The sequence below is a fragment of the Bos indicus genome, chromosome 12 (assembly GCF_029378745.1).
Source record: "Bos indicus isolate NIAB-ARS_2022 breed Sahiwal x Tharparkar chromosome 12, NIAB-ARS_B.indTharparkar_mat_pri_1.0, whole genome shotgun sequence".
NCBI lineage: Eukaryota > Metazoa > Chordata > Mammalia > Artiodactyla > Bovidae > Bos > Bos indicus.
The window spans coordinates 48,448,907-48,462,892 of NC_091771.1; the positions used below are offsets into that span (position 1 = coordinate 48,448,907).

The 13,986-nt window shown below is 36.9% G+C and overlaps 1 protein-coding gene across 18 annotated transcripts in view; it reads right to left on the reverse strand.

The window, feature by feature from the left end:
- The window catches only part of KLF12 (KLF transcription factor 12), a 567,887-nt gene that overhangs the window by 130,895 nt on the left and 423,006 nt on the right, over positions 1–13,986 (reverse strand). For all 18 annotated transcript variants that reach the window (XM_070800616.1, XM_070800623.1, XM_070800621.1 and 15 more), the window contains one exon: positions 13,780–13,915. In XM_070800616.1, the coding sequence (XP_070656717.1) occupies positions 13,780–13,915 (136 nt within the window). The remainder of the gene's footprint in view (positions 1–13,779; positions 13,916–13,986) is intronic.

Genomic DNA, 13,986 nt, shown 5'->3' on the forward strand with positions numbered 1-13,986 from the left:
ATATAGTCTTCCTGATTTTTTTGGGCATGTGACCAACTTGTTACTCATTTTCATGACTAATAATTTATTATGCAATCCCTTTCAAAACACTAGAATGATCTTGATGTTTTAAAGATATACATGGCAAGATTTATGAAACTTATTTTAACAGTCAATCTGGAAGCTTAGGTAAAAATGTAGGAGTAAAAAGTGAAGACTGTAAATATATTTTAAAAAACCAGGTTGATTTCAGTATGTAAAGAGATCACATGCTTTTAATTCAACAACTATTTTGTTTTCTTGACAATTAATAATTTTGCTGGATATTCTCATATCATAAAAGCTTTACTGATCTACTGACTTTACTTACATAATAAGCCTCATAAAAAAAGCTACAGTGAAAAATTAATATCTTAACCCCACAATTTAATCTACCCAATACAAGTTGACAAGAAGATACACTAATCTCTTGATTTTAAGAAGTCACTTATTTTTTCTAATAGATTTCCTTGATTGCACTTTACTATCACATACCAGAAAAGGTTTCTCTAAATGTACAAAAAATTTAAAATGAGTTTTATATCTGCATTAGAAAAAAGAAACTACATGAATCAATACCTTGTTTTCTCTCACTTGTAATAATCAATCATTACATTTGCAGAACAAAATGGAGAATGGATGCAGGCATGAAGACGAAAACAACTTTTACTACAAGGGCATGAAATTTTAGCTCAGAGATTTTATTTTCTCCTATCTGTATAATAACTTTTGTATTTTGTCACTATAGAGTCTATTTAATTCCAGAAATCAGGGGAAAAGGCACATTAGCTGAATTTTTTTGTGTGATTTTGTGCACCATAATAGGTTAATCAAAGTTAATTTGAGTTTAGAGACTGATAACATTTCACAGATTTTGCTTCTTCAGCTAGAATCAGCTTCTTGCTTAGTGCTACATTTTGCAATACAGCTCTGTTACACCTGTTTTGTAACAAAATAAAGTACCTCTGAGAATATAAGGCCTGGAGATAAATTCACACTATGAAATCCAAATATCAAGATTCAGTAAAGGTACCTGCTATTAATGATTCTAAAACATACATCACTAAGAAGATCTAGAAGGCAAATCTAGAAAGAAGATCCACCAGAGCCATCTAGAAATTTCATGAGAATATGGTTAAAATTTGCTAAAACTTAAGATTTCAAAAATAATTTCAACTCTTTCTGTAAACAACAGCCATTTTTTTCCCCTGAAATACCAGTACACTAGTCATCACTCTCCTAAAAGTTCACATCTCCATGGGAGGAATGGATTTCCTCAATACTGGTGTGGGATTTAGACATGTGACTTTTTTTGGCCAATGGGATGCTGTCAGATAAGGGACATGAGCAAGGGCTTATATTTTGTTTGTACAGCAGGGCTTGCCCACTTGTGCTCTAGTGTTGCTTTGAGATATATTTGCCCCTGGGCTGTCCTTTGGGTTTAGAAAAATGAGTGAACAGTCCTGCTCCAACAACTATAAGACCTGCTACAAATGACCAACTGATACATGGGAGAGAAATGTTTTATGATGGTATGCTACTGAGATTTGGAATGACTGCCTACACAGCATTATATTGGCATTATACAACTGAGTAGGGGAAAAAACGCCTTGATATTGAATTTGGGGTGGTGCCATATTTTTCTGAGGTATTAAACTGAAATTTGGTGGTAAACATTGATGGTTAACTGTGTCAGTACATGCTTTTCTTTTCTATAGCCACACTTCAAATAACTGGGAACACATAAACCAGTTTTGGTCAATGAGATATAATCACAAGTCACATGGTGGGTCTCCTGGAAAAACTTTTTGAAAGTAACACAGTTGCCTGGTATGGTCTTCTGGTTAGTTTGTCTTTCTGCTTTTACCCCTTCCCTTCTGTCTCTTGTAAGGGCAGGAAACCTGGAGATGCAGCTGACTTTATATAACCCTTAGTGAAAAGTGAAAGAGTTAGCTGCTCGGTCATTGCTGACTCTTTGTGACTCCATGGACCGGGGCCCACCAGGCTCCTCTGTCCATGGAATTCTTCAGGCAAGAATACTGGAGTGGGTAGCCATTCCTTTCTCCAGGGGATCTTCCTGACCCAGGGATTAGACCCAGGTCTCCTGCATTGCAGGAATTGGGAAGCCAACTGAAGGACAACAAAACAGGGAGAAGAAACCTTAAGCAAACCTTAGGATACTCCATGCAGCCTGTCCTGCTTATTACTCCAGACTTCTTGTTATACTAGAAAAATAATTCCATGTTTAAGCTTTCTTGTAACATGTATTGTTACTTGCAACCAAAAGTAACATTAACCAATACTTGAAAGGATATACGAATAGGTAGGTAATCATAATTTTATTCACAGTATCAAAAAAGATTCTAACTTGTTTCCAGAAATATTATTTGACTCAGTCTAATATTAGAAATTAAGTTGATAAAATGATCACTTTAGTCAGAATACATAATTAGCTTTAAATTAAGTCAAAATTTCAGTTTTTTTTAATATATTAATTGGCTTTTCCAGAAGTAGAGGTAAAATAACACTAATAAAATGTCAGCGAATTGTGAAACTACACTTTGACAGAATTAATCTTATTTTACATTGGAGTTCCTTCTCCCATGAAAATAATTTTTCTAAAGATTAATCAGAAATTTCCTCAAAATTTGCTGGCATTATTATATACTAACTGCACATGGTTTGGGATTTAATTGTTAGGATAAGCCATGATGCTTAATGTGCTAGATTACAATCTAGTGGCAACTCTTAAGTTTGTGACTGTCAAAGAAGACGGTACAATATTGTGGTCAAATGTCATCCTGATAAGATTCTATCTGATCCAAGCTATCTTTTTCTATCTATGTCAGATTTTTCTCTATAGCAGCAGGTTCTCCATAAAAACGTACCCATTAATTTTCTACTTTCATTTGATGCGTGTAAGTAAATGTATTCAATGAGATTCACGTGTGGGAAAGTGCTATAACATGAAGGAAAATTATGGTATGATGGCAATAACTCATGAAGAGTAATAAGAAGAGAGAGTATCTAGAGCATTTGACTGAAAACGGAAGAGATTATAGCCTGGTGAATGGAGTTAATTTCAAATATATTACAGTATGGTTTTCTATCATGTGTACTCTCTCTGACTATATTAATAAATGAAAGAGTGATGCATAGTTCTGGGAACTTCCAGAGAAATGTATTAATATTTCAACATAATCATTGAGTATCTATGTCAACATACATCAAAAATGCATGAGAAATGACTACCTATACTTACTAGTTACACTCATTAGGAATATATGGTTGAGAAATATAAATGGCATACACAAATTTGCAAAGCAATTATAGGTAGAACATATAGAAAGTAAAAAGCTACAAAAAGATCTCACACAGAGAAGCAGGTCAAACAACTAACAGCAAATTAATGCTTGCCGTCAGTTTGGAGTATACTGCGTGACCACATGAAATACCGTTTTATTTTAAATTATGAGTCATTTCAGCAATTACTAGCCAAAATAAATAGCCACTCTCAAATAAAAGTGGCTGACTCATTCTATCTATGATATAACTTTGGAATCTCTAACTTCAAAAATTATAAAAACAAAAGGTTTGGCTTTAAAAAGCTTGATTTCTATATATTTTAAAGTTGATTACCTAGAAGTAATAAATTCACATTAGAATGTGGCATGAGAGTTTAATAAACTAATCAACAGTTAACAATAATTCCAAGTGGTTACAAAAGCTAAACAAATAATCTGTTTGTATCTGTAGTATATACCAAAAGATGATGTTCAGTTCAGTTGGGATGGGGGAAGGTTAAACTCATTGCTTAGCATTACACATGGAGTATCAAATGCCTGCCACAGATATAGGATATACATCAGTCTCGTAACAGCAACATCTGTGTAGAAGCTTCCATATATGATGCCTTTTATTTTCTTTGCTATTTTTCTTGTTGTTTTGCTCATTGGTTTTTGTACTTTCTGGCATTTCTAGAAGAAACTGCATTACCTGCATTCTCTTTCTCTCTCTTTTTTTTTTGACCGCATCACACGGCTTATAGGATCTCAGTTCCTTGACCAGGGATTGAACCTGGGCCTCTTCCATGAAAAAACCAGAGAGTCCTAACCACTGGGCTGTCAGGGGATTCTGGTGCCTTGTACTTTATCTTACTTTTGAGTGATCAAAAAGATTCATACATAAAAATTCTTAGGGTAAGTTCTCACTTGAAACAACAGCTGCATAACTTCTAGGGAAAAAGTGCTAATGGTTCCTAGATGATATAGTAACAATATATCTTTTAAAAACTCTCTAGGATAATAAATATTTTTGACTCATCAGGGATACAAAATTAGATTGGAAGAACCCAGCCAAAAAGAAGTAACTTGAAAGTAATGAAGTTTTTTGAAATAAAAATTGTTTTGTATTTTTGTTTATGGACTCCCGTTTTGGTTAAATAACTGTAGATTCCTTTGAAAAAAAAAAGAACTTTAATCACAGCACAGAGGGCAAGTATGAGTAGATACTAGAGATTCAGTCCTGGCTCCCTCACCCTAGGGAAGTGATGCTAGAACAGTTAGCATCTACAGAGCTCAGTTTCTTCTGCAAAATTAAGGAATTTAACTCATGTTCTCTAGTTGGTCAGTGAATCTGTTTACTGTACTCCAGAATACTCCTGCCTTAGAATCTGTTCACTTATTTCCTCTGCCTGGAGGGCTGTTCCTTCAGATAACCTAGTGAATTGACCTCATATCTCTTTAGGGCTCTCCTAAGGTTCAAGCTGGTTTTAGAAAAGGCAGAGGAACCAGAGATCAAATTGCCAACATCCGCTGGATCATGGAAAAAGCAAGAGAGTTCCAGAAAAACATCAATTTCTGCTTTATTGACTATGCCAAAGCCTTTGACTGTGTGGATCACAAGAAACTGTGGAAAATTCTGAAAGAGATGGAAATACCAGACCACCTGATCTGCCTATTGAGAAATCTGTATGCAGGTCAGGAAGCAACAGTTAGAACTGGACATGGAACAACAGACTGGTTCCAAATAGGAAAAGGAGTACGTCAAGGTTGTATATTGTCACCCTGCTTATTTAACTTCTATGCAGAGTACATCATGAGAAATGCTGGACTGGAAGAAACACAAGCTGGAATCAAGATTGCCAGGAGAAATATCAATAACCTCAGATACGCAGATGACACCATCCTTATGGCAGAAAGTGAAGAGGAACTAAAAAGCCTCTTGATGAAAGTGAAAGTGGAGAGTGAAAAAGTTGGCTTAAAGCTCAACATTCAGAAAACGAAGATCATGGCATCCGATCCCATCACTTCATGGGAAATAGATGGGGAAACAGTGTCAGACTTTATTTTTTGGGGCTCCAAAATCACTACAGATGGTGACTGCAGCCATGAAATTAAAAGACGCTTACTCCTTGGAAGCAAAGTTATGACCAACCTAGATAGCATATTCAAAAGCAGAGACATTACTTTGCCAACAAAGGTCAATCTAGTCAAGGCTATGGTTTTTCCTGTGGTCATGTATGGATTCGAGAGTTGGACTGTGAAGAAGGCTGAGCGCCGAAGAATTGATGCTTTTGAAGTGTGGTATTGGAGAAGACCCTTGAGAGTCCCTTGGACTGCAAGGAGATCCAACCAGTCCATTCTGAAGGAGATCAGCCCTGGGATTTCTTTGGAGGGAATGATGCTGAAGCTGAAACTCCAGTACTTTGGCCACCTCATTCGAAGAGCTGACTCATTGGAAAAGACTCTGATGCTGGGAGGGACTGGGGGCAGGAGGAGAAGGGGACAACAGAGGATGAGATGGCTGGATGGCATCACTGACTCGATGGATGTGAGTCTGAGTGAACTCCAGGAGTTGGTGATGGACAGGGTGGCCTGGCGTGCTGCGATTCATGGGGTCACAAAGAGTTGGACACAACTGAGCGACTGAACTGAACACATAACCTGATCAGAATTCTGCAAATGCCTTCTATGAAATTATAAATGCTGTGTACCACCTCCACCTTACCCAGTACCATACCTGTTTCCCTTACTTCCATAGCACTTCCCTTCTTCAGAGGCGTGTGCATGTTGTGTGCACTTGTGTGCACCTGCTCAGCCATATCCAACTCTTCATGATCTCATGGATGGTAACCTGCCACACTCCTCTGTCCACATGATTTCCAAGGCAAGATTACTGGAGTGGGTGCCATTTCCTTCTCTAAAGGATCTTTCCAACCCAGGGATTTAACCCACATCTCCTGCATTGGCAGGCGGATGCTTTACCACTGAGCCACCAGCGAAGCTCTCTTCAGAGGTGTTATTCACTTTCTCTTTGTGTTCTCTCACTTCCTCCACTAGAATATAAGCACCACAAAATCAGTGATTTGTCTGTTTTATTCAATGCTGTTCTAGTGTATAAAAAAGTCCCTTGCCAGGCAGGCACTGTGCTACCAGCCCTGGAGATACAAGGAGGACATGTTATCCATCCTCTGAACAGCTCAATATTTAGGAGAGTTTCATGTGAATGGACACAGGGGTGTCTATACATATACACATATGTACATACATGCAGATATATAAAGCTGTTTATATGTATCTTTACACCACAAGCTCCTGTGTCTAACTGTGGAAGCTGTGGGCAGCTGGGCAGCGAGGCAGCACCATTCATAGAAATGGCACCCTTTGGGATACACAGTGTTCAACCTTGACCACCATAGTGAGCTTTCTTGAGACTGAAATGTGTAAGACACAAAGTTGATGATGCCATTCCCATTTAAAATCTATTGATGTCTCTCCACTGTTTACAGAATAAAGTCATCATTCCTGATCAGGTCCCTACAGACCTCCCAAAGCAGCTTCACGTCCCAGCTCTTCATCACACTCAGCTCCACGACAGTCACTGAACTTGTGCAACCCTATCACATGTCTCTGCTCTACTCTGGATGAGCTACGTGTCCTTTCCTTTCCTCCTTCTTGCTTTCATCCCTTTGGGCTTTAATTTGCCTCATGTAGGTTTATTCTGAGCTCCTCATGATAAGGTACTGTGAATCAGTCATCCTGTATCTCCAACAGGTAACTCAGGGTTGAATAAATGAATTAATTATTCACCAAATGAAGACATGACTTAATTTGTTAATTCACAAAAGAGCTCAAATATCAAATTATTATAAAAACTTATCACCAAATTATTATAAAAACTCATCACACTTTTTTTTTTATGAAAGAGGGACCAACAGGATCTCATCAAAGCAGATAAAAGTGTTGGTATAAGAGTACAGGTTTCATTTTGCTATTAAACAACCAGGGATTGAGTTACTCAGTGATCATTATCTTTTTTTTTTTTTTTTAAATTTTAAAAATTTAAAAATTTTTTTAAAAAATTTTTAAAAAAATTTCTTGCGAGAATGTTGGGTTGATGAAGGCTAAGTGCACACTTTAGAGTTTATCTATATTCATTCACAAAAAAATCAGGAGCTTTTTTGACCTACCTTAGAAGAAGAGCAACATAAAAGTGTTTATTTCCTTGGCAAGACAGTGAATGCCTCTCAGATTTACCCATCAGCAGCAGCCTCATCAGCCGTGATGTCTATCATTAGTCTGTTAGAGAGCTAGCTTTCACCTACAGAACTGAACCAAAGCTATTTCTCTGCTAAGACATGATGTGGGACTTTGAAAGTGTTCCAAACACATTATGGGCTTCCCAGGTGGCACTAGTGGTGAAGAAACACCCTGCCAATGCCGGAGACGCGGGTTCAATTCCTGGGCGGGCTATAGTCCACAGAGCTGCAGAGTCAGACGTGACGGAAGCAACTTATCATGCACACACACAAACACAATAGGCTTATTAAATAAAAATATAGATTTGTATAATGAGACAAGAATTTGGGAAATATTTAAAACAAAAGAACTGAAATTATTTGACATACTGAGCTCTGTGGCTAGTCTCTGGGCACAGTCAGCTCAGTTGGGTTCGTTCTAATCAGCAGATAACAGAAAAGGCATGGCCCAATGACTTCAAATTCTTCAGTTGAAGAAGCAAAACTGGATGACACAGTACCATCTCAGCCCTTGAACAAACTTCTCCTTTTATAGACTGACAGAAAGCAATTCTAAAAAGGATGTTCATTTTGGAAATGTCAGCACATGTGTTTATACTGAAATAATTTCTTAAAATAATAGCAACAGTGTTATATAAATAACACTCTAATATATTTATTTCTTTACATAATGTTATGTGTGATTCACAAAGTGGAATACCTTTTTAAGAATCATTTCTGAGAAGGCATTTGATTGAATTATCTCCCCCTTAAGTGCTAGTTGCTCAGTCATGCCTGATTCTCTGTGAACCCCATGGACTATAGCCCTCCAGACTCCTCTGTCCATCGAATTCTCCAGACAAGAATACTGGAGTTGGTAACCATTCCCTTCTCCCGGGGATGTTCCTTATCCAGAGATTGAACCTGAGTCTCCTACACTGTAGGAAGATTCTTTACCGTCTGAGCCACCAGGGATTTCCCACCTCCCCTTACATCAGATTACATTTAAAGTAACAGTGAGTTTAAAAATGAAATAAAAATCAGAAATTATTTCATAAAAGTTGTATTCTTATTGGGATTCAAGGCTCAAAAAAACTGTGTTAATTTTAGATAGCTACGGTTTAGATTTTAAAGCCACAGCATAAAAACAGGAGCTGTCTTCATAAAGTAATCTGGGTTTATAGTCAGATAAACTTTGATTTCAAAATGAGCTCTGCAAATTACCAGCTGCAGGACCTCTGGAGACAAACTAAACCTCTCTGGGCTTCCTTTTCTTTATTTGTGCATAAAAAAAGGGAGCATAGGGCAAATTAAATGAAACCGTATGAGTTTTCATAGAATCTGCCTAAAACTAGGCAGCCAGTGGCTTCCCAGGAGGCTTAGTGGTAAAGAATCTGCCTGCCAATGCAGGAGATGTTAGAGATGCGGGTTCCATCCCTGGGTAGGAAAGATCCCCTAGAGAAGGAAATGGCAACCCACTCCAATATTCTCGCCTGGAAAATTCCATGGACAGAGGAGCCTGGGGGACTACAGTCCATGGGATCGCAAAGAATCAGACATGACTGAGCACACACACACTCAGAGGCATTCAGTAATAGCTTTTTCTTTCTCTTATCTCTAGGATTGTTCTCTACAATCATTTAAAAGACATTAACCCAGTTAGATACAAGGAAACTGAGAAATAAAGATCAAGAATTTTAAAATAAGGACAATGAGAAACACACAATCCCCATCAAAAACCTACAAGATTTCTGACTTTTCTTTGATCATCAGATGCAACTTTCTAAATTAAGAACCATGATGTTTGAACCAGTAACAGAATCTGAAGAAAGTAACTTGCCGCCACATCTGTTCTTTCAAAGAGCATCTAAGTGAAAATGTAACAAAGATATATGACTCATTTCCAGAATTTACAAATTGTTTTGCTTTAAGAAGAAGGGCACTTGACACAAGCAGTAATAAAAACAGGGGGAAGAAAGAAATATTTTAATTAGCTTAAATGTAATCGACAAGGAGCCATTTAAAAGAATATCCTTTTACCAGGTGCAGATTTTAGGGATGCTAACTAAAGCAAAAAGCTGCTACTGCTACTAATTTATGTTGCTTCCCTCCCCCCCACCCCACCTTTGAGAGTTATTATCAAGATCAAACAGGGTAGAGAATTCAGATACCCTGTGAGTTAAAAAATAACATGCATTTACCAACTCTGCAAAAACGGACCCTGAAAAAAACAAGTCCAGCTCTTTAACATCTTCATTTGCTTTCCTCACCCTCTGTTCTACCCTTTCCCACTTCACTCTTACTGAAAGTATCATGACTAGATCTTTTTCTTTCAGTTTAAGGCTTGTTCCTGGTTGAATAGAAAGTCTCTGAGAAAGGCCCTCTTTCAGATATTCGTATTCATTTACACTTTAGTTTGAAGGAAGTTGATTATTCTACTAGCATCCCCAAGTGAGGAGTATGAAGGTTTAAAACTAGAAAGAAGAAAAAGGGGTACAGAAATTAGAGGCTCTGGGTAAGAGGGCCAAATTTTACCTATTTAAAAAATAGTTTTGCTGAGGGTTAGAGTTAATTATAATAATTTGCTCTAATCATGCGCCTGTACTTCTCTTTTTCCAAACATTTATTTCATAATTATGTTTGTCAAGTAGCTAAGGGTAATGACCCTATTACAGCATCAGAGGAAGAAAAAAAAAAACAAAACCCAAAGCAAAACAGATGTTCTATGAATTTCTGGAAGCTGGCTTTGTCACAATTACTGGATACCTGTCTGGCTTAGACAGTGCCTCCACAATTGAAATACAAGAAGGGCCTCTCTATGGCCAGCTCTTCCCACTTATCTGAATTCACTGATGCTGAGCTGATAAAGGAGAAGCAAACAAACCAATGAAAATAGTTGAAATGAACAGTTCAAGCACAGTTCAGGAGCCTCTCCATAAAAATCGATTTGATGGAAGTGAACTCAGGTTGCTGTTCAAGCCACCAACCAGTGCTCTTTTTTAAAGACAAGATTAGCTAAACATATTGGGGTGAGGAGAGATGCAACTTTGGCCAACAACTCCTGCATTTCAAATCAAAGGAAAAATATCAAACTGAAGACTTAACGCATTCATTTAAAAAACCAGTAACATGTATAATACCAAATATTTTAAAACAGCACTTAATAGCATATTAAGGTTTATGCTATGTAAATATAGTGTCAAAAAGTGAGCCACCAAATCCAACTATGGTGATGCCTACAGAGGCAAGGCTATGAACCTGAATGTGAAAGGAGACGAAGAAGAGATAAGGCTGGAGAGAGTCATCTCTTGGGTTAGCATCTTGTTTGAAGGACAAGACAAGTTTAACCCCTCTCTGCTTATCAGTCTCTCCTAATATCTTCCTACCTCATCTTCCCCCTTTCTTTCTTGACACTACCCTGGTGGCCAGTGAGGTAAGAACGCTTCCTAAACCATGCCTTTAATTAGAGAGACAAATGTGTTTTGGTGGCCCAGGGCTTGTAAAATGTGCTGCCCCTAGTGCACATAGACCCTTGACTTTATCCCCTCTCTACCTACAGATATCCTTCTCACCTAACTCTAAGGAAAGTTCTGAAAGATACTTTCCTTATGCACAGACATCTTTTGAAATCCTCTCATCTGGTCCATGCTGAAACACTGTTCTGTCCCCTTATGATGGGACACATTATTGTATCGAGCATAGTATACTGGAATTTTGCTTGTTTGTTCATTGTCCAGCTTTTGTGTTAATAGATGGCATCATGATCCAAAGGCAAACACAAAAAGAGGAAAGAGAAATTAATAGTGAAACAGATACACATGAAAAATGAAAGAGAAATTAAGAGAAGAACAGAAACACATGTCCCCTGAAAGTTAACTCTGGGTAAACCTAAGGACAGTTTTTTTTTTTTTTTTTTTTAATTCTCTAACAAGGACTATATACTTATTTGTCTGAGCCTAAAATTTTCCTTAACATATTGTTATAAGTTTTGAAATGTACCTACATTTAAGAGGTCTCTGTAGAAGATTCTTTTCACTTCACCTCACAGTATCTTACCACTTCTCAGTTTTTACACACAACATATTCCTTCTTGAATGATGCTTAATTAACTATTGATGGGTCCTGGCATTCTAGGGCTTCCCAAGCGACAGCTCAGTATTCTTTACTAATCGTTTAATGAAAACACTTACATGAATAATGAATCTGGCATTTCCCTAGATACACATGCAACTTTTGTAACAGTAATAAAGTCAGGCGTATGCACAGCAGGAACAAAGTATCGTAGCTTCCAAACGTTTTCACAAAGCAGATCAGAGAAGTTACGCTGAAAATGAAGCTCCAATTCCTGAGGCTGCTGTTAAAAGTTTCATATTAAAATATACTATTATATTATCAGCACATAATACTAGAAGCATAAAAAGTGATTATATTTGAGAAGCTAGTACCATTATTTTCTCTATCAGCTCCAAATGGAATAAGCATAACTTAGATTTTAGTAATCACACTGCCAAACCCTAACATCTGAAATAAAAGAAACACGCATATCCATAACACATGTATACACAAATTATGTATATATTATATGGCACAGAAAAACAAGTGTGATTAAAATGTCTGTGAAATTTATGATTCATCTCAGAATTGAACCTTTTCAACAGTCTGTCTAATTTTACAGGTGAGAAAATGGAATCCCTGACCTTAAGATTTCGCTCCCACAAAACCACAATTGCCGTGCTGATCACCACACAGAGAAACTAGGTTACTACAACCAGTTATATAAACAATAGGAGAAGAAAGTGTTTTTATACATGTTCAAGTGGAAGAATATGATTGTTAACAGACATTACAGGGCACTCACAGAAAAAGACCTGTTCTGTGAATTAGAACTTCTAAACCTTGTCTTATCATCACTTATAACATGACCTTGGACCAGTCACTGAACTTCTCTGATCCTCAATGTCTTCATTAGTGATATCAGCATAATGACATTTGCAATATTTATATTTCCTAGTTGGCACTATACTATACACTATTACTATTATTGTTAACAATCATTTTACCCTCCCTTGAAGCTTTTATCTGTCAAAATTTTTCAATTCAATTTTCACGCCATGTAACCATATCACACCCTCACAGTCGTCCTGTAAGGTAAGCACTCTTTCTCATTACAGATGAAGAAACATCTCAGAGTGGCCAACTTGCCAGACGTCACATGGCTACTAAGAGCTTGAACGTAAATTTGAATCCAAATCTAACTGCAAATTTCATTAGATTTGCAGTATACTGTTTCCTCAACTATATATATTTGTGTGTATATGCATACATATATAATGTAAATATATACCACCTACTGCCTATATATTATTATTATTATTAGGTATATTATTTTATACCACACACAAATACCCACACATAGGCTCTAAATTCTAAAATGTGCCACTAATTTTTTTTTTTATTTCAAGACCTAATTCATGAAATAGAGTAGCTATTTAGTCAATACTTGGGAAAAAAGAATTAATACATGGGAGGTAACCAAGATTATTTTAAGTAAAGTGTTAATGAACTTTTGTGTCAGCAGTAATAGTGGCTTAATTTAGATCCTCCTCTTCTTTAAGACTATGTTATTAAAAATTATGCTAGAGACAAAATACACATGGACTAGTCGTGGGTGCAATTCTAGACACAGAATTGACAATGATGAAAAAGCAGCTATATTCAATAAATGAGGGCTAAAATCTAACCCTGTGTTGCAGTTAAAGGAGCAAGAAAGAGCCCTTCAAAAATTACATATGATTTGAGTTTTTCAAAGAGGTAACATATTATCTTCAAAATTTTATATTTCAAAAAATCTATCCTATATTTTTTCCTACCAACACAAAATAATAATGCTTGTTGGGTTTTATTTCTCTTGACTGTTCTATATGAAAATGATAAAGATGATAATTAGATAGTGACATTCAAAAAGAATGAAAAATATTGTATATTTCTTTTCAGAGTTGGGAAGGTGTGGGAAGTATTAAAAAAGAAGTCTCATTTCTATTCAAACGCAAATATTTAACTACGTCAAACACTCTATGATTCCCCTGATCTCCTCCCAAAGAACATAGGGTGGATGGAAAGATGCTGACACAGGTACCCAGTCAGAGCTAGAATGACAGGTCTGGGGAAGGAGATGCTGCTGTTTCCATTATCCATTGAACACCTTGGCAATTCTTATTTCATCCTGAGAATGTGATACTTACTCTTGTACTGCTCTGGCTATGGAAAGGGCCGTAGATCCAGTTTCATTAACGCTATCTAAGGTCACATTTGGCAGGTCATCATCATCACTGTCACTTTTACTTTGTCTGGGAGATAGGCCTCGGGGGTCCATTTGTGCTGGGAAAAAAAGGCATATATAATGAATTAAAATTAGTGTGCAGAAAGTTAACCTTGTCCTGGACCAACAT